The 21,053-nt window shown below is 42.2% G+C and overlaps 1 protein-coding gene across 1 annotated transcript; it reads left to right on the top strand.

The window, feature by feature from the left end:
* The first annotated feature begins 282 nt into the window (after window positions 1-282).
* On the top strand, window positions 283-9,533 carry KBTBD8 (kelch repeat and BTB domain containing 8). Its single transcript, XM_053953925.1, has 4 exons — window positions 283-359; window positions 1,594-1,804; window positions 2,438-3,552; window positions 5,852-9,533. Exons 1-4 carry the CDS (start codon window positions 344-346, stop codon window positions 6,313-6,315), a joined length of 1,806 nt encoding a protein of 601 aa, XP_053809900.1. The 5' UTR covers window positions 283-343; the 3' UTR covers window positions 6,316-9,533.
* The last annotated feature ends 11,520 nt before the right edge of the window (window positions 9,534-21,053 follow it).

The raw sequence follows: 21,053 nt of genomic DNA, 5'->3' as shown, positions 1-21,053 counted from the left end.
CCGGGACCAGGCGCTGACGCGGCCCACGAGGCCCTGCCCCGGCGCCCAAAATGGCGGCTCGGCCGAGGCGCCGCCGCCTCGTTGCTACGCGACCGGCAGGGCCCGCCTGCCCCCGAGAACTACAACTCCCAGGCATCCCGCTCCGGAGGGACTACAACTCCTGGCATGCCCCGCGCGCCAAGGGCTGCCGGCCCGCACTACATGTCCCGGCAGGCAGTGGGGGCGCTGACCAATCGGTGTTGTTGATGCTGCGGGGTGCGCGGCCGGCGGTGAGCGGGGGAAGCGGCGCGGTGACATTTCCTGCCGGGCCGCCCCCGGAGCCGCTGCCCGAGCGGGGCTCAGGATGGCAGCGCTGGGAGGTCGGTGCGGGGCGACGGGGGAGCGCCCGGTGCCAGAGGGGCGCTCCTGGTGAAGGATACCGGGGCCTGTGTGTGGAGGGGGGTCCGTGGGGGTGCGGGCCTGTGCTGGGGGGGGGAAGCACCGTGTGAGGGGGCTCGGGGGTGCCCGGGCTGCGAGGGGTCCCTGGCAGGGCAGCGGTGCTCGGCTGTGGGAGCTGATGGCGTGAGGGGAGGGCGCCTGAGCGGGGCTGTGCGAGGCAGTGTCTGTGTGAGGCTGGAAGGAGGCTGTCCCGTGAGGGACCCCCCTGCTGGGTGAGGGGGGCGCAGCCGGGAGAGGGGAGTGGGGCTGATGAAAGGCTTCTGTGAAAATGGATGTGCTCTCTCTCCTCTTTGCCCCTTTGTGTTGCCTAAATTTTGTTAGAAGCACTCTGTTGCAGTCAGCAGCTTTACCTGATTTGCAGCTCTGGCCACCTAATGTTTTTCTTTTGAGCTCTCCTTTGTTGTTTTTGTTGCGTAAAAATTTTGGTGCTATTGCGAAACAGATTTTTGTGCTTGAGCTATTGCTCAATTTTCACTTTGGGATTTACTTCATTAGGCTTATCACATGTTATTTAGCAGCATATGCTCTACTAAATATGTTTCCACGGTGATATATGAGCTCCTTCACACCTGAGAAATTTCAAATTATAATTCTGTTTTATTTGTAGAGAAAACATGTAACTGTATCTACAAATTTATGTGAATTTAAGTTAAGACTTATTGTAGGGCTATTTCTTCATGAGCCTCTGCTCCAGCCATCACTTGTGTAAGGCAGGAGCCAGTTCCTGTTTCAATGTGAAGTTAAATATTTACATACAGACTTGTGTAATGGTGGGGGTAGTTCGGGGACTTATTTTATTCCTCTGTGTCCCTTTTTGTTTTAAATGTCAATAAGTGTTCTGTGTCTTGACTTGATTTCCCCTTCCCCAGTTGTATGAAGTATTTGTATTGTTTTCCTTAATGGATATAAACTCTACAGGGGGATAGAACAAAACTTTAGAGTTGAATGGTAACTGACATGTACATTGTGAAAAGGAGGAAAAGATATTTATGTATTCACACACCCATGACAATGTTTGGCTTGCTGTTGAAGGATGATGATGCTGAGGAAGTATGGAATATCAATTTGTGCTAATTCTTGTTCATGCAAGGGTTTTTGGAGGCTTTTTTTTTGTTATTGGTTGTTTTCTGTTAAAGTTTCAATTTTGCTTTGTAGAACCAAGTCAGTTTTCACAAACACTGAACGGAGTCCCTCCCTCAAACCAAGCCAGCAGTGGAATGGACCCCTTCCATGCTTGTAGTATTCTCCAACAGCTGAAGACCATGTATGATGAAGGACAGCTGACAGATATTGTGGTGGAAGTGGATCATGGGAAAACATTCTCCTGTCATAGGAATGTTCTTGCTGCAATCAGTCCTTATTTCAGGTAAAACCATCCATTGTTCTAATGGGGATCAAAGCAGGCAGAATATTAGTATAGGTATGATTTTTTTAGATTTTCATTTAATGAGAATAAGTTCTGTGTGTTTATGGATAATATAGTGCACCTAGCAAGTAAAGATGATTGTTCTCTTAAGGTCAGTGGATTATCTGTGTCTGTTTCTCAAAGGAAAGTTTCATTGGAGATGGTGTCACACAATTTTAAACCAAGCAAAACTGCCCCTGGTACTGAGGGTTTCAGAGATACAGTAAGAACATATTGAAACTGTTTTTTTTCTTCTCAAGTTACATATTTTAGCATGCTAGAGTATGCATATGAAGTAACTTGTTGAAGGTTGAATGCAAAGACTTGGAAATGTCAAGATCTTTGCTTGTAAACTCAGTGAATTTTAACAGGGGTTAGTGAGATAATTAAGCAAGAAGTTCCACTTTTGTTTCAGTAAGTGTAGAAATGATCTTAAAATTTAGGTACCCCAACAGGAGAGTTGAACACCTGTGATAAATGTGTTTGTGCTGACACAGGGGCAAACACATTTGGATTAGCTGTACAATATATTTAATTTTGTGCCAGTAGCTAAAGGCAATTCCAGACAAACTGCTGGATGTTTCTGCTTTGCAGATCGATGTTCACGAGCGGCCTTACCGAGAGCACGCAGAAGGAAGTTCGGATCGTTGGTGTCGAGGCAGAGTCGATGCATTTAGTGTTGAACTATGCATATACCTCCAGAGTAGTGCTGACAGAGGCCAACGTTCAAGCTTTGTTCACTGCAGCCAGTATCTTCCAGATCCCTTCCATACAAGACCAGTGTGCTAAATACATGATCAGTCATTTGGACCCACAGAACTCCATTGGGGTGTTCATCTTTGCTGATCACTATGGTCATCAGGAACTCAAAGACAGGTCACAAGACTACATTCGCAAGAAGTTTCTGAGTGTCACCAAAGAGCAAGAGTTTCTTCAGTTGAGAAAAGACCAACTGATAAGTATCCTCAACAGTGATGATTTAAATGTAGATAAAGAAGAACATGTTTATGAGAGCATTATAAGGTGGTTTGAGCATGAACAAAATAAGAGAGAAGTGCACCTTCCAGAAATATTTGCCAAATGCATCCGTATGCCTCTGTTGGATGAGACGTTTTTAGAGAAAATCCCTCCCGTGTTTGCACAGGCGATGGCCAAAAGCTGTGTACAAAAGGGACAACCCAGTGCCAATGGCTACACACAACGGCTTGGAATGACCGCTTCCGAAATGATCATATGCTTCGATGCTGCCCACAAACACTCAGGAAAGAAGCAAACAGTGCCTTGTTTAGATTCGGTCACAGGGAGAGTGTTTAAACTATGCAAGCCACCAAATGACTTGAGGGAGGTGGGAATTCTCGTGTCTCCTGATAACGACATTTACATTGCGGGTGGTTACAGGCCGAGCAGCAGTGAGGTCTCCATCGACCACCGGGCCGAGAGTGATTTTTGGATGTACGATCACTCTGGCAATAGGTGGATTCCCAAGGCTCCTTTGCTGCGGGCCAGAATAGGCTGCAAGTTGGTTCACTGCTGTGGGAAGCTGTACGCCATCGGGGGGAGAGTTTATGAAGGAGATGGGCGGAACTCCCTCAAGTCTGTGGAGTGCTATGACAGCCGGGAGAACTGCTGGACAGCTGTGTGTCCCATGCCGGTGGCAATGGAGTTCCACAGTGCTGTGGAATATAAGGATAACATCTATGTTTTACAGGGTAAGGTGGTTTGACTGCCTCTGTGGTGTTTTATTGGAAGTGGGGATTGTTCATTCTGACTGTCTGTGTTTTCTTAAGCAATTTGGAAAAACCCCTTGGGCAATGGGGCAAGGTGAGGGGAAGAGGGGGGGAACTAGGAAGAGGGAGGTTGCTGCTTGAATTCTCATGCCCTGGCAATGGGTCACGAAGTTGTAGTACTGAGTTATTGCACAGATGGCATTTTTTGGTGGTATTCTGAGTCAAGAATACAGTATTCAAATGAATTCTGAAAATTCTTTATTAAATCTTTACCTGGGTGAAATGCACCAAAGTTGAAGGAAAGATACTGTCCTGTGAAAAAGCACTTTGCATTTTACTTGGCTAAAGCTGAGAAAATTCCTGGTGTCTTTATTCTTGGTGACTTGTAGAAGTTGATTAACGACTTCTAAGTCTTCACTTCCTGCCCTACCTTGCCTTCTGAAGTCATCTTAGAAACTAGAAAGAGATAAAGCATCTCTCTTAGTTTTACTTCTGTTTCTTTGGTCAGTAATTACAATACTGCCTTTACACTCAGTGCACACTGAAAAGTGCTGAGACTGGTCTGGGGCTGTGGTAAGAGCCCCACAAAGTGGGAAGGAAGGAAGGAGGGGGAGGTGTCCCAGTTTTGTTTTGCTGAGGGCCACCTCTGTAAATACCTGCACAAGCTGGGTCTCAGATGCACACCAGCTTCTTCTTGGGTCACTTCCATACAAAGGTGGACCACGGGGAAGAAACAGGATAGACAATACTGTAAGATCCTTATTATTTACCAGAAGAAGTTAACATTATTTCTTGACTTTGCATTCGTGATCTTCCATGTGACTTACAGTTTTCTTCTTCCATTGTTTCTGTATCGTGTTCTACTCTTGTTGGTTGTGGCCTTAAATAGTTCCGTTGTGCTAAAAAGTTCTTTAAATCTCTCTTGGGTCAGATGTCTGCTTTAGGTGTTTAGAAAGGAATGTTGAAGAATACTGAACTTAGTATTTGTTCTTTTCATGTTTCTTAGAACTAATAAAAGGTGGATGATATTATTATAACCTATAGAATAAGAGTGCACTTTGTTCACAAATTTTAGCTACACTGATTCTGTCCTTCAGTGCTTTTAGTGACAACTGACTGCTCATACAAACAAGCTACTTCCTGTGCTAACCAGCAAATTCTAAAGAGTAGTGTTATGGGTGGCTAGAAAAAACCTTGATTGAGTTGTGCTGTAGTACAAAGAGGTTAGCTTTTAGTAATTTTTCTAGGGAAAACCCCAAAGTTAGATGTAGTCAATAAGAATTGATGAGAGTGGGAAAATGCTTATGGAATGCAAGTGTCAGTCACTGGAGATTGCACTGTGGAACAAAACTGAATAATCAAAATTAGTATTATCTCTTAGACTCTATCTCTTAAACTCTGTTCCACCAATTTTACTGCCTCACTTCTGTATTCTTTGTTATACTTGAGGTATTTGGTCACACAACAGCTTGGTTAAAATTCTTAAGATAGCCACGTGAAATCATGTATGATTTGAATTATGCTAGTATTTGGCAGATGTAAGACCTTTCTCCCACTGGACTTTACGAAAGTCAAGGTGGTCTTTGTCCATGTTCTTTTCATGAAATGTACAGAGCATGAGTTTTTGGTCATCTGAACTTCCTTTATCTGCAGTCTGTAGCTGCTGCTCTGTGCACTGAGCAGCAGAGGTGTTTTATAATCTAACCACAAACCTAACCATGAATCAGTAGCTTCATGCAGGTTCTCACCTGGCCTCCTTTCAAGCAAATCAGCCTAAATGTGTAACCCAGCCACCTGATACCCGTAGCTTCAAAATCTGAGTTTGGTATTAGACAGAATTCTGGGTTTGAAGGTTGCTATGCCTTGTGAGACTCCCTGTCTGCAGATGACACATTGTTTCACTCTAACATCTTCACAAATGTACTTCAGATGTTTCAAGACTGGCATCTTGAAAGGTTTTGTCCCAAATTAAAAAGCATGCTTTTATAGTAATAAAGGATACCTAGAAACTCTGTAAAATGTGTTTCTGATATGCTTCAAATTCCCTCTGCTTCATCTGAACCAGAAACTTGAAGTAGGTTTTAGTCATGCTATTAATGTTTTTGTAAAGCACTAAAAAGAAAGCATTTGATGGTGCTGGGGTGTTTGTTTTGGGATCCAGGCTCTAGAAAATTTAGAGTCTTTCTGTCTGTGGAAGAGCATACTTCAGAGCTTAATTGCTGCAGAATTGTTGGTCTGGAAACAAAACATGAGTTATGTTTTATTTTTCTTCTCTTTTCAGGGGAGTTCTTCCTTTGCTACGATCCTCAGAAGGATTACTGGGGATTTCTGACCCCAATGACTGTGCCTAGAATCCAAGGCTTGGCAACAGTGTACAACGACTCCATCTACTACATAGCTGGCACGTGTGGGAACCATCAGCGCATGTTCACCGTCGAGGCCTACGACATCGAACAGAACAAGTGGACTCGAAAAAAAGACTTCCCGTGCGACCAGTCCATCAATCCATACATAAAACTTGTTCTCCTCAAAAACAAACTCCATCTCTTTGTCAGAGCTACTCAAGTCACTGTTGAAGAACACGTTTTCAGAACCAGCAGGAAGAATTCGCTCTACCAGTACGATGAGGTCACTGACCAGTGGCAGAAAGTCTACGAGACTCCAGACAGGCTCTGGGATTTAGGCCGGCATTTTGAATGTGTTGTTGCTAAATTGTATCCGCAGTGTCTTCAGAAAGTTATTTAAATTCTTTTTTTGGGGTTTTTTTTTTTTTTTTTTTTCAGTAACAGGCCTTAGTGATTTCAGTGGTAATTTGATGCTAGAGAAAACATGTCTTAAAAGAAAACAAAGAAATTCTGTCAGTATTTATTGTAAGATGAAACAGACAGTTTTTTGTATATGGGGATGGGTGCTCTTTAAAGGTTGCAGTCTGGGGAGGGACTTGTTGGTTCAGTTTCATATTTACTGATATTTTCCTGGGAAATGAGAAGGAGGTTACAAAGTGCAATTATCAGCATTTTTTTTCTGGTAAACACTTAATCATGTCATACTAAAGGTTTTTTTTTTGTGGTAAAAGCAAATTAAGTGGAAGATCCAGGATAACTATGCACTACAGTGAAAGAAAATCTAGCATTAATAGTTAAGGATGTCCAAGATGTGTTGAAGTGACTTTTCTTCTTTTTCTCTTTTTTTTTTTAATACGGGTAAAATTTGAGGCAATATCACTAAGTTTTGTTGCTTTTTTAAAAATTTTATTTAGATTGAAAGTACATAGAGAGGAATGGTAGATCCTGATTCATAATGATCTCTTCTTTTTGTACTGTTCTTGAAGTCTGCTAAGATGTTTGTGATGTTGTTTGTGCACTGCAATTTGGAAGAAAAACTCAAGTCAGAATTGGATTGTGGAGTACCTTTGCCCCGGATGGAGGCCTGTTCATATTGTTGTACCAGTTCCTGTCTGTGGATTTTTGTTGAGATTGAGCTTAATGATAGTGGGGAATAAACCCCAAAACCCGTTTTTTGCCACATAGGTGTAGTGCTGTAAAAACTTTTTTTTTTAAACACTGATTAAAAACTTTTTTTTCACCCCGTAAAGGGCTTTAACCCAAAAGTTGATGGTGCTAGTACATTTTTAATACTTGTTTGTCTGAACTGGGCCAGCCTTCTGCTACTGTTTAAGACAGCCTGTTATTTTCCATGGAGTGTGTGTCTGTCTTCAGGCCCTGTCCTGTCATCAGATTCTTTTCTAACATAACATTTTTACTGCAGTGGTGTTCTTGCACAGAATGGTGACAGGATATGGCCTTAATAATACTGATTCTCTTTTATTTTTTCTCTTTGTGTGGAGTGTTCATTCTGTCTCCACTACAGTACAGTGCTATGTGCAGAGTTGGCATGTGCTCTGGTGATTTGGAAAAGTGTGGTTTAACTTTGCAAGTTGTTTTTCTTTTTTCTTTGCAGTCAAGCCCCCAACTATCTTCTATTTCCTTCTGATCTATAATGTGAAAAATTGCACTACTGAGCTGTCAGCATTATCCAGTGTATTAAAGCAAAATTGACAATAAGCATCCATGGCTTAAATAATCTTAGGGGAAATACAGAATAAGGAATATATTGCAACACTTGTCTTTATGTATTTAACATTTAACTTATTTTTAAAAAGTAAATAAGTTTGAAGTTCAGCCTCTACTTCAGTAGTGAAAATTGGATTTAAAAGGGAAAAGAGGACTCCTAAAACTTGCATCAACTGTAATTTACCAGGTTTCTTACAGCTCTACTTTTTGCAGAGCTTTAAGTTATCTTACTCTTTCCTGTTTTTTCTTGTTGACCTAAGTAAACCAGTTAACTTGACATGGCACTGGCCATCACTGCCTGAAAGTGCTTACCATTATCTGGCTTAACAGCTGATATTTCAGTCAGCCAAATATTGAGCTCATTGTTTATCCCCCTGGCATGGCTGAGGATTTGGATAATGTTTGTTTACTGTGTGGTCTTCCTGTTCCCAAATGGAATCTTCCTAATACATGAAAATACTCGTCTGGTTCTATTTATTAATTCTTGCACAAAATGTTTGAGAGGCAAAAACAAACAAAAAACTGTGAAATGAAAAGCAAAATAAAAATGCCTCTTTGCATTACATACCTCATCTTCCAGAGATTCACCAAACTCTTCTTCCAATGCGAGCACCTGCATTTTGTTTTTTTTCCTGAATTTGGCAATTCTCGCTAAGACTGCATTTTCCACCAGTGTTGAAGTGTATTGTTTCTTTGTTTAGTTTTCTTCTGGATAGTTTTATCTATATGCATAGCCAAGAATAAGGGGTTTTCTGAGAAGTACAACTAATTTAATTTTTAACTAATGATCCTTAGTCCTTGGCTAGCTCTCTTTGCGCTGTTGTAGGCCTCGAGCTGCAAGCTTTCTGAAGCACCCTCCCTAACAGTGTTGCATTTGTGTGTAAGAGCATTTTTTTTTGCAAAGTGTTATGTAACTTTTTCCTTGTTTCTTTGTTTTTCTTTTTTTTTTTTTTTTTTTTTTTGAGCTTGGTTGACTATTTACAAGATTTCTTGCTGCTTTTTGACAATCTATATTTATTTAGTAGAACAAATTTCAATATATTACTTGAAACTATGAAATAGAATTGAGTTAGCAGTTGACTGGTCATGTGATGTATAGAAGTACAATATGCTGTGGTTAATTCTGCAGTAGGTTTGTTAATTTTGTTTATCTGCACTAAAGTACGAAGATCTCCATTCTGTTTAACCATTCAAACTGAGGGTGTGATCCAAGTCTGTCATGTGTTTGAAAGCTAAATCCTGGAAATTGCTGTGGGAGTAGAATATACTAAATCTTTTGCATGAGGAGTTTGTTGAGACAGTAATGTAGCTGTGACATTTTGCCAATTCGTAAATGCTTCTACGTTATGCTGAAAGTCAGATTCCTGGTAAAGTTTTGCTTTAGAGTCAGGCTTAAGTAAACTTGCACAGCACAAAAAACAAAATAATTGCACCAAAGGTACTGATAATATTTGAACAGTAATCTGTACATTTTGCTCATTTGGATTTTTTTTTTTGCATTTGTTTATTTCCCTTTATGAAATGAATTTCTAGTGTTGTAAGAACTTAGGTGAGTGTAAATCTCTTCCAAAATTATTAGTTACTTTAGAAGGAAACATTTTGTAATTTCCACTCGCTTCCATCAATGAAATTTAGAATAACTCAAAGCAGTTTTGGTGCACCAGACATGCAGTGTGTGTATGTTCTACAAGAGATCCAAGAGCTCCCTGTTGGCTAGGCTGTTGAGAAGTGGCATCCAACATTCAGTGCTCAGGTATGTTAGTAAGAAGTACTGTAGTCCTATGAGGGCAAATGTGTGGATTTTTAAACATTTTGCCATAATTGCACAATTTTGCATTTTTACTTAATGTCATGTTATGTTTCTTAAAATAAACCTATTGTTGAAATACAGTGGAGTTCAACTGTTTTTGTGACAAATCTATGTGCATTTTAGTAAATTTCTGAAAATTAATCTGATGTATTTTTGATGTTTGTTCAGTTCTCTTTCTGCACTTGTGCCTCACCTGTGTGTAATGTCACTTTTTTTGATGTGGAAGGTGCTTTGTTCTTTTGTCTCATTCCTTGTGGCTGTTCAGGTGTAACTTCTGATTTGCTTACACACAGGCAACATGGTCTTTCCCTTCCCTTTCTCCGTGCCTTTGTCTGCAGCTGGCATTGCAGCAGGAATGTCAAGTGGGGCTTTCCCACCTGAGAACACTGTGTATTGGAAAACCCCAGCCCCCTGTACACTGAATTTCCCAGCACCCTTGCTGCAGAGCTGAGAACTAGAGACCCCTGGCTTTTAAGGCAAAGCTCCAGCATTATTTGTGGTCTCTGCTGCAGTGATGGTTGTAGCAGAGCTGCTTGTGCATGATGCTGGTTGGTTGAGAACCTTTGTTCCCTTCCAGAGGCTCTCCTGACCGGTGGAGATGCCGAGTCATGGCAGCCTGGGCAGGCACCGTGGGCTTCTCTGGTTTGGGACGGTGCTGATGTCAGGTTCTGCAGGCAGTGTCTGTGCAGTGCCAGGGCTCTGATCTCCCTGAGACTGCAGAGCTGTGCTGGGCTGGCTCCTGTGACTGGCCTGTTGCTGTGGGGGGCTGCACTGTTTGGGAAAGACAGACCAGAAAGGCACCGTGGATCTGGTGGCAGCGCTTGGGATGTTTCAAAGTGTGTCTTGGGCTGGGTGATGAGTGAGTTGAGACTTAGGGCCCTGCTGGTAGGGCTGTCTGCTCAGGGTGACCTGCTGTGGGTGTTTGCTGCAGGCCACCTGAGCACGAGAGGGTGAGGCTTTCTCCAGGCAGCCTCTTCAGAAATCTTGGAGCAATCCCATAGGAACAGGCCCTGCAGGGAACAGGGGTCCAAGAGAGCTGGTTGATATTAAAGGATCACTTCCTTTGGGATTTAAAATGATGCAACTTGATGAACAAGAAATTGGGTAAAACAGGCAAGACACTTGTGTGAGTAAAAATGGAATTTAGTTCCTGCATAAGCAGGAAATACACAGGAGATGGAACCAGGCTCAGAACAAGAGAGGGAAAGGAGTATTTCATCCATGCTCTTTGGTTCCCTAATTTCTCTTTTGTCGTGGCAAAGAACAGATACATGGATTGTCCCCCCAGTGTCCCAAGTTCCTGTGGAGCTCTTGTGAAATCCTTTCAATGCTGGCATGTGTTACAAAGCCAATGCTATAACAGGAGGATGACTTTGCAGGGTCAGGTGAACCTGCTCAGGTGCAAGGAGGGTGAGCAGCTAACCAAGGGAGCTGGGGAGACACAGGTTTGCAAATGATTATGCTCTTTTAAGGGTCAATAAAGATTTTCCTTCTTTGGATACTAAAGTAAATTCCAATGTATTTTTTGAAGAGAGAAGTAGCTGAGCCCTTGAGAGATTCTTTCTCTCTGCAGGTTGGAGGTGGAATTATTTGCTGGGCATTTTTTTCCTTTCAGACTTCCTTTTGGAAGTGAGTCGTGTTATTTTGGAAGCATCTGCTGAAGGACAGGAACACACAAACCCCTGCACACCCCCTAAAACCAGTAGCATTAATTAAATGAACTTATCCACTGTGTTTGTGCCCCAAAGCTGTGCAGTGCATGCTGCATGCAGGGGAATATCTCACAGCTTGGCACTCATGTGCAGCCAAGAGGTGGGGAAATAACCATCCAGCTGTTGCTTTCTCCTTATCTCTTTGCACATGTTCTCCCCTCTGGGCCTCTCGAAGATCGAAGAATGAGACCAGCAAAGCTGGAACCTCCCCCATTTCTTAATAACTCACTAAGGTCCCCGTGCCTCACTGCTGATTTTTGTGTTTTACACAAATAATGATGCAAATATCCACTGTAAGAGGCAGGTATTTATTAACTTTTACAAAGATTATGTGATCAAGTTACTGAAAAAGTAGAAGCTACAAAACCAACTGATTTCTATATCTCTCCAAGAGGAGTTTCTGAACTACCACAAAGGTGTTTGTCAGCTTTCCCTTTCAAAATGTGCTGGTGGGGTCACTTTGTTTCTAACCAACCAGTAGGACACAAATCCTGTACAGACTCTACATCTTTGAAAGCTTTGGCCCTCTACAAAATGCAATTTAAAGCAGCCTTCACTTGATGAGTTGGGGGCTGTGAGCAGACAGTGAGTGATAGAGCACATGTACAGAACCCTGAATATTGTATTTCCTCAAGGAAAAAGTGCTAAAAATCCCCAGTTGGAGAACATTTGGCTGGGTTTGACTATTTTTTAAGGATTAGGGGAATTGCTGCATGTCACAAACCTTGAGTGAAGAAGGCCTAGATCTGCCTGAAGAGGAACAAAAAGGAAATGGGTAAAGCATTGTGCCCTACTCCTTGTAGCACCTGGATGATGGGGAGACCTTCCCAGCATGGAAGGCCCTCTGTGTAATTTGTTCAAGTGGGTCACAGTTTCTCCTGTGCCCTCCCTCTTTGTGTGGCTGTGAGCCAGGGCATAGCCTGGTCCCAAAGCCACACCAGGGTAACAGGACTGGAGGTTGTGCCCAAATAACCTCAAGCTTCTGTATTTTAACAGGTCAGCTCCACAATTTACACATGCTGTGTGTGTATTTAGACCTTTAAGTGTCACTGAGTGCTAGCAATGATAACATACCAGTAAAACATCAACCTAAATGGTACCAAATAGATATATTTTAAGGAATGCCCTCAGTGTTCCCAAGTCTCCTTAGATCTGCACATGACCTCTGCTTTGCAGCCCTCACACAAGTGTAAGAACTGTGAACTGTATGCTCACTTTGTGCCAGCTTTTGATCCTTTTGTTTAATGATACATATCTAATTTTTTATTATCTATAAACCAGTTCTAAATTCCATTAGATCAATTAGTTTGAAGTCAAAATGGTATGTGACACATCAGTTGCAGAAAAAGATTTGCAGATAAACTCTTAAACCCTTCCAGATTGGTTCAGTCATATTCCTTCAGTAACAGATTTCTTTACAGATTCTGAAAAGTTCAGGGGCAGGAATAATTGGTGAATGTCAAATTAACCTTCACCAATAAATTAAGTGCTGAAACTGTCTTTATTCTGAAAATTTACATTTTATTTTTCCTAAGTAAAAGTTATACCACATTTTATAGCAAAACTCATATATGGAGAAGAAGTGTTAAGAAGAAAGAGCAGTTGGATTTGTCCTTCAGGTTCAATTTTTCATAGGCCAATGAAATAGTAAAGGAGAGTTTCTGCTGCTTTTGTCCATCTCAGCCTCAAGGGAGGTGTCCAAGATTTTCCAAAGTGATTTTGAAGAGCAGTCTCAATAGTATGAATTGCTATTGTGTCTGAAGTGCACTAGAAATGGTCACAGCCAGTAACTATCAGCAAAAACCTTTATAAATTAGGCAATTGCTGTTAACACAGACATGGAAGGAGGGACAATATCTAACAAAGGCAAATCCATGTTTTGATTTGGTTAAGCACCAGTCTAAAATGGCTCAGTTTCAAGAGAACTGTTGAATATCCAGAAGCAAAACAGAAAGTACATCTTTGGAAATGCAGAAGTTAATTAATTCTGAAAGTCTAAAGAGATTTCACTGCTTGCAATGCCATTCTATTTTACAGTAGCATTCTTCCAACACTACACCTTCAGGAATAAATGACTCCCATGAGCTCTAGGTCTGGTGTGGTTGCATTCTCCTCTACAGGCAGCTCCTGGTGCCCTCCCGTGGGGTGGAGCACAGAGGACCACACGCACTCCAGCAAGCTGTAACAAATCCCCACAGCACATATAACTGCCTTTAAGGATTTACTCATTTTAGAAGACAGAAAAAGCACCAGATATGCTTGTTATATTTCTGGCTGTAAAACATTTTTAAAGAGAATAACTGGTAGGAGCCACGACTGGTGAGGCAGAAAGAGCAGGACCACGAGATCGATCAGCCCAAGGAACTGGAATTTGTTCCCTGACTCTGAACTAATGGTGGGTGCCTGGGGAGACAAGCATGGAGCTGCCTGTCAATACTCCCCAAGCTCCAGCAATTTGCCATCTGCAATGCCAGAGGTGACATCTCTGTGTTTAATAGCCCTCAATGGATTTCTCCCCAGAATTTATCTTGCTGTCTTTTAACCACTGGAGACTTTTTTATCAAGCTGTTACAACTGCCTGGTAGGAAATATTTTTAAATTGTGTGTCCTGTGTTGTGAGAAGAACATCTGAGCTGGCTGGGAGAGCACCATGTGCAGCCTTTTGTGCTAGTGCAAACTGGGAACTTGTGTGTGGGTTTGGGCACTAATTGTATCCTTGCAAGGAAGATATATCTGCTATGGAAGAGTGTGGATGACTGCAAGGCATGTGGCTACAAGGCAGGAAATATGGGCTACAGGAGATGCTGACTGGCAAAGTTAACTGGGATGTATCATTTTCCTATCTCCATTTACCTTCTGATGAATTTTCTACTCAGATTGGCTGAAAACAGTTCCCTGGCCCACCTACAATCGGTTTTTTTCCTAATTTTCTTTTGTGCTTCACTAGTGTGTTTCAGCCTCAGGATTATAAGCACGGCAGGAGAACGTTTTAAATCCCCCAAATGGGGATTTGCAACATAAGTCTGGTGGAAAAATTCCTACTGAAATTGGGTTACATTAACCTTTACAAGGCATGGACTTGCTTTGTGGACATTGCTCATTTAATAGGTCCAAGTCAACTGCTTGGTTACTGGTAAAAAATTCAGGAATTTTCTGTATCTTTTCTCCTCACTCCAGGGTGACATTTGCCCCTTGGTAAGTGTTGCTGTGGCTTGTCAACGCCTTCATTTCTTGGGTGATCAAAATCAATCAGATGCAGGATTTTGGGTGACCCAGAAGTCATGCAGGAGAACTTCAGGCAGAGGGGTAAAACACATGTAGCAGGATGGGCAAAGACCTCCATATGCAAATTTCCCTGGACTAGAGTGGGAGCAGAGCCTGCAAAAATACATTGTGAAGAAAGAATAAGTTAATATGTACAAGGAAAAACGATATCTGACAAATAATTTATCAACAGCCACAGGAAGCTGAGACATGCCAGCATTCCAAGCGCAGCAAGTGGAGAGTTTGCCCTGGATTTGTTGCAGGGCAGGTGAAGGGCCACCCCCGTTCAAGAGGAGTTAATGTGAGATACAGCAGCCTTTAGGTCTACCAGGTGGCAGAGGGTGTTCCAAGTGAGAGTAGAGGCTCTGATCTCAACCTTTGATCTCATCTGGGGTGGGGGACGAGGTGAGAAGATGGCTTTAAAAGGCAGCAGGTGTCTCCCAGAGGAGCCAGCAGCCAGCACTGCCGAGGAACGGGGTCCGAGCGGTGCCGCCGCGCCGGACAGGGAGCAACCCGGTGCTCAGTGAGTGTTTGTGTGTGCTGTGGTGCTGTGCTTGGGTTGAGGGAACCTTGGCCCCATGGGAGCCCTTGCATCAGCAGGTGAAGCTTTAGTAGACTCAGGTTTGATTTTTCACGCTGCTGTCATCTTGCAAGAAAACCCAGCCCCAACCAAATAAAACAAGTGGTGTAGAAAAATAATTGTACAGTCCAAGAAGAGTCCCCAGTTGATCTGGGTTACAGAATGAAGGTTGTGATTGTACGTGTTGGTTCCAAGAGACAGGCAGTTCATAAATCAAGGAAAGAAGATGGTAAATGTCAACTGGGTTGAGATGTAAGGGCCTCGATTGTGCAAGAGACCTGGAATTCCTTTATTTCCAAGTTGTTGTTAATAGCCTCAGAGGGATTCCTGAAGAGCATTGTAGAATAGTGGAGAAAAGATCCAGAATACCTGTCTAAAGAGTAAATCTAGATAAACTAACAGGAATTAAGCAGGAAGACTGCAGGGTGTGGTAAGTGGAGAAATGGGACATGCAGAGTTTTTTCACTTCACAAAAAGGAAATAGGGACAAAGCAAGAGAGCTGACAAGTAAATTTCTGCCAGACAAAGACAACTTTTTCTTGGAAATGACAAAGTTGTGCTTAAGAGGGTGCTAACAGAAAGGGTAATGCCTGTGGGAGAATGGTCCTCAGGGGATGCCACAGGAGAAATGAGGGGAGACTGGGACTGTATCACATTTGCTGGTTGCTCAGGCTATTAAACCCTCTAAAAACTATCCCAAATTTTATAATCCCGAAGTTGGATTCCCCTAAATCTTCCTCTGGAAGCCTTGTTTTATGGTTGGGGAAGTAAGAGTCAGCTGGTGTGATTTTTATTTTTGACTATACACTATATTTGCATTTAACTTTGGTTCCTCTCTTTGGTTTACTGTATTAATTTGCTTTGATATAGAAAATTTAGACAATGATCTGATACCATGGTCTGATTTTATGCTAATGTCTTCTCAATATATCTCTCATTAAACAAAAAATCTAATTAAATGCACAAATATATTCATCATGTAAGACTTCTAAAGGTGGTGCATAATTAGTCATAGTTTTAGAATTGGTGGTAATAAAAAATAGCCTTTCTTTTTAATCCCATATATAAAGTTCAGGCTCAACCTTTTTAAAGGACTACCAAAAAATTTGAATTTTGCATAGCCTAAATTTTGATAGATTGTGAATACCAAACATAATGTTAAATAAGGAAATGTGTCCTCACTCTAACCACCCCTTAATCAGTTTTATTTTGCCTAATTTCAGGACCACTAGTATATGTCAATATTTTTAGGAGCTTGGTATTCTCCATAATATTTGAATGGCCTAAACTGGGTAGAATAACCAGGAATGAAAAAAGCAGTGCAATGAAATGCAATTTGATAAGTAATAAAATCTCTTAAACATCAACAGACAGGCATTCCAACATCACCATTATTACTTTTTAACTTGGCTTTTCCTTTTAAAACCTTACCCTACAGTAATGAAGTTGAGTTAATGTAATTCTAAAAGAAAATTATTTCACTTTTTGGAAAGGCTTAGATGATGGGGTATAACAGACTCTGCATCAGAATGTTCCATATACTGTGGGTACCTGTAAGGGAAAAAAAAAAAAAGTTTCATTAATATCTATCAGACCACTTTATTACCTAATATCAGAGCAGGAGGAACTTTGCAAGTACAATCTTGCTTGATCCTGAAATTAAAGCATAGCATCCCTCATAGTGTGACGGGGAATTTTCCTTATTATTTATAATTTTATTGTAAAAGACTTAGTTGGTCGTCTCTTGATACAGCAAGGAAGTTTCAGGAAACCCAAAAACTTGCAGTCCTGGATATTATCCAGATAGAAATTAGAGTGGATTATTAAATATTAGCATTTTGGGCTAATAATTTTTCCAGTTACAGTCAAGTTCCTCTCATGTTCCAGTGAAATCCTTGGAAAGGGGTTGGAGCTGGATGATCTTTAAGCTCCCTTCCAACCCAAACCCTTCTGTGATTCTGTGTAAATGGCAGTGAAACCTCTCGTGGGTCTCAGTGATCAGTCTCTGCCCTGTTACACTGGGTCTGACCATGACTCCTCACCCACAGAGGCTGGGAGAGGATGCCCAGGGATGAGGGTGAGGATGGAGCAGGTTTGTGGTGATCCTCTCCCAGTGTAACCTCTCACCCTTTGAGGGCCTCCAGAGCACTGAATATGGGCTTACATAAATTTCCTTCAATTAAAAATAAATGGAGATTAACGTTCTTGGTCTCTAGCAAAAAAAGACAGTGAAGGAAGGCTATGACAAGAACAAAAATCAGCAATCTTTCAGAACAGGACTGAAAGTTTTCAGTGGAGATCTGACTTTTTGCAAAGGGATCCCAAAACTCATCCCTGATGAATCTGAAAGATTCACAGAAAAGAGGTGTATATTTTATTTATTTTTATTTTTATTCTCATTTTATTTTAATGACCAGGGAAAATGGGAAGAATGCAAATGAGTGAATGCCCTCTTTGGTCTGTGCTGTTCCTGAGCATAATCTGGTAACCTGGCAGGCATCAGGCACGAGTGGAATTGCTGCCCATAAGTAGGAAGGAACTTCGGCCCCTTTGCAAGCAGTTTCTTAGTTTGGTTGTTGGTTTGAGGGAAGCAACAGCCAAAAGAGCCCTGTCCCCCTGCAGAACAGGGGAGCTGAGCCCACTTGGGGTTGTTCACCTGCTGCTTACATCATGGGGATTATTCTTTTGAGCAGGAATAACCTGAAATCATAAGGACTTCCACCCACATCTGAAAAGTACACAGTGAAGGACTCACCCTGAAAAAGGTACAATCACAGCACTGGGCTCTCTCCAGAGGGACTGTGACAGGAGTAACCTCCAGAAGCCATCTCCCAAGGTGGGACACAGAGCCACAGGTGGGTGTGGCAGAGAACAGAAAGTGGAGGCACTGACTTCATCTGGGACTGAAGTCTGTCCCTGGACATGGAGGCCAAAGGAGTATTTTGAGGGTATGTATCTAAAATACAGGTGGAAGAGCTGGACAGGGTTATTGGAGAGGGAAGGGTGATCTTGGTTGTGTTAGAATTGAACAATAGAACTGTTAAAAGGCAGCAAAAGGATTAAGGCTTCAAGAGTGGGTGATTCTATGTACCTCTAAATTATTTTAATTTGCTTTAAAATGATGCCTGACCACATGTTATGAACATTCTGTACAACACACATCTCCTCTGCTCTGCAGGACACTGGGAAGCAGAGTTTGCTCTGGAATCTGCTCTGACCATGTCTCCTCCAGTCCTTTCAGACCTGGGCTATGTCCCCCCCGATGGTGGATGGGGCTGGGCAGTGGTGTTTGGAGCCTCCATCTCAATTGGGTTTGCATTTACCTTCCCTAAAGCTTTCACAATCTACTTTAGAGAGATCCAGGCTGCTTTCAGCATCTCCTACAGCCAGATTGCCTGGACAACATCCATCATGTGTGCTACCACCTACGGAGGAGGTAAGTGAAGCAAGGCTGTATCTTCCTTTGGAAAGAGAAGATCTGATCTCTACACCAAAAGGGGAGAATGTATTTCTTGAGAAAGTTCCTGGAAAGTGCTAACTCTGAGTCTGGCTTTCTGTTTTCTGATGATATATATTGGCAAAACTGAGAAAACCAGTAGTGCTGAGTTTTTTCTTGCCAACATATATGAAACCATCAATTATTTCATCAGAAATCTTGCTATGCGTGGGTGAGTAGAGGCTTGAAATTATTTGAGTCCAGGCAGTTTTTTCAGTATACTTAGTCTTTTGTTCTGTTCCTGTTCTTGTCTTTCCTTTTGAAACAAAAATGTGTGACTTGTTCTCATGATTGCAGAGAAGCCACTGAAACTCAAACCCCAAGTTTTGCTGATGTACAGACATGGAATATGTGCATGTGTATCTTGAGACAGCATTGAAATATGTTTTTCCCTAAATCTGTTGCTAAAATCTTGCTTCAAATATGTAAGGCATGATGTTTTAGACTTTTCTCTGCAGAATCTTTCTAAAAAAACAAATACATTCACTAGTTTCTTCAAATTAAAATGTTCACTGGGTACCTGTACCTTGGCTGCAAAAATTGCCTTTGTGGGAAGATATCTACTGTCCTCTTAATGAAATCATCAAATGGATGTTCCCTGAGGGATGTTTCCAGGTTGTCAGTCTGCCACTTTGATCTGAGTAGCTGGTTAATCTTGCTGTTAATGGTTAGTAGAGATCATCTGGTTTAGGCTGCTGCTGCCTGTGAGGTGCAGCTGCTGGCAGTTATTCCTGGGCTCTTAGCAGATCCTGGTGGTTCTTAGCTGGTTTTGCAAGGGTGAAAGGTAAAAGAATTAACACTGAAGAACACAAGAATAGCCACCCAAGTGTGAGTAACCTCACACCTACCCAAACCTGTATTCCCCCCAAAAAATAGTCTGTGACATTCTTTGGGGAAGACTATTACAAAAAAAATTTGTAAAAGGAGGGATCTTGGTACCCTCTCACCTTCAGGACAGGGTGCTTTGGAGGCTTGCTGGGTCACTCATTGCAAAGATCGGGGTACACAGAAGGCTCACACTCTCGTGGGCTTTAGGAATGTGGCAGTAAAAAGGGAGTGGTGTGGGATGGTGAAGGTGAAAGGAGATGTATGTGACCAGAGAGGTGTGAGGGATGAAAGAGCCTTTTCAGGTCTGGCTGGAGTGGATCACTGTCAGTGAGGCAGATTCCCTGGGCTCTTCGGGCTGTGCTCTCTGCTGCAGATGGACAGAAAGCTTCACTTCCAGGGGGAATAAATCAGCAGCTCTACTGAACACTGATTTCCCCTTGAAACCATGGCTGTGTATCCTCTGGCTGCTGTTTGGCTCTGGTGGTTTTGTGTCAGGGGCTGAGAGAGTCAGAGTGACTGAAGAGAGATTCATTTAGAGGGGTCATTTCCTTAGGGTGGCTGTTCAGGGCCCTCTGGAAGCTGGATGTCTGAAGCTGAGCACCAGACATTGCACATGTCTCAGAGTGGTTGGAATTTCTGGCTTTTTATTCTCCACATTCCCTGAGTGAGGGCCCTTGACATCTGTTTGGAAATAGAGGAGAGGACAGCAAGGGAACTGCTGGTTGTGGTATTGATGGGGGAGGAAGCCATTACAGTACCAGGCTTGTGGCTTTCATCACTGACCTTGCCATCTTTAAACACAGACTTTTCTGACACCATCTTGCTGCAGAGCTGTTATTATAAACTACAGCTGTGTGTGCAAGTGCCTGACTTTCCCAGATGCCACCTGCAACAACAGGAGAGTGCAGCACAAGCAGGAAAATACGAGATGCTGTGAAGAAAGTCAACTTTTCCTTTTCAGCATTGCATTTATATTCACTCAGACTTTGGGCCAAGAACTCCATGTTGGTAGGGGGGTCCTGTCCCTTTCACAAACCCCTGTGTTCATTGCTCCAAGAGCACCTTTCCTCTCTGGGGGTTTGTCCCCCAGACAGTACCTGCTGCTCTTCACCTCACTCATCTTTTAAATCCTTGCAGCATCTGAAGTAGATAATGGAAAAGCATAAATCTGAGGAAAAATCCCTGTGTACTCTTCTAGAATTAAGGGAGATCAAGCATCTCATCTGTTTTTGCACATGATTCATAATTCTAAACATTTCCCTGTCATGTTCTCATCTTTCAGTTTTGCTGCCAGTAACTGGTGTTGACATCTCCATAGATCTGAAAGCAGCAGCAGGCTAATAGTACGAGAAGAGGGAATGGCAATAATAACAGATTTAGGACTTTCATCTCAGGGAATAAATACCTTTGAGTGCATAAGTAATTGAATACTCAGTTTGATCTTCCTTTCCTAGCAGCATAAGTCTACAGCAATTCTGTAGCATCCAGTGAAGCTCCATGCTGTGTTTGAGGAAGGAGGAAAGCACCAACAAAGCCTGCCCAGAGTGGTTGGAGGAATGCAGGGGATCCCTTCAAACCCCAGCTTTTATTGTACAGTACTCAGAAAAGCTGCAGATATCTGTATATAAAACAGTTATTAAGGACAGCCTGCACTAGAGTAAATAGAAAAAAAAAAAAAAAGCTTCAACAAACATTGAATATAATTTTTGGGTAAAGCCTG

The sequence above is a fragment of the Vidua chalybeata genome, chromosome 12, assembly GCF_026979565.1.
Source record: "Vidua chalybeata isolate OUT-0048 chromosome 12, bVidCha1 merged haplotype, whole genome shotgun sequence".
NCBI lineage: Eukaryota > Metazoa > Chordata > Aves > Passeriformes > Viduidae > Vidua > Vidua chalybeata.
This window is presented reverse-complemented; position numbering and strand designations above follow the sequence as displayed.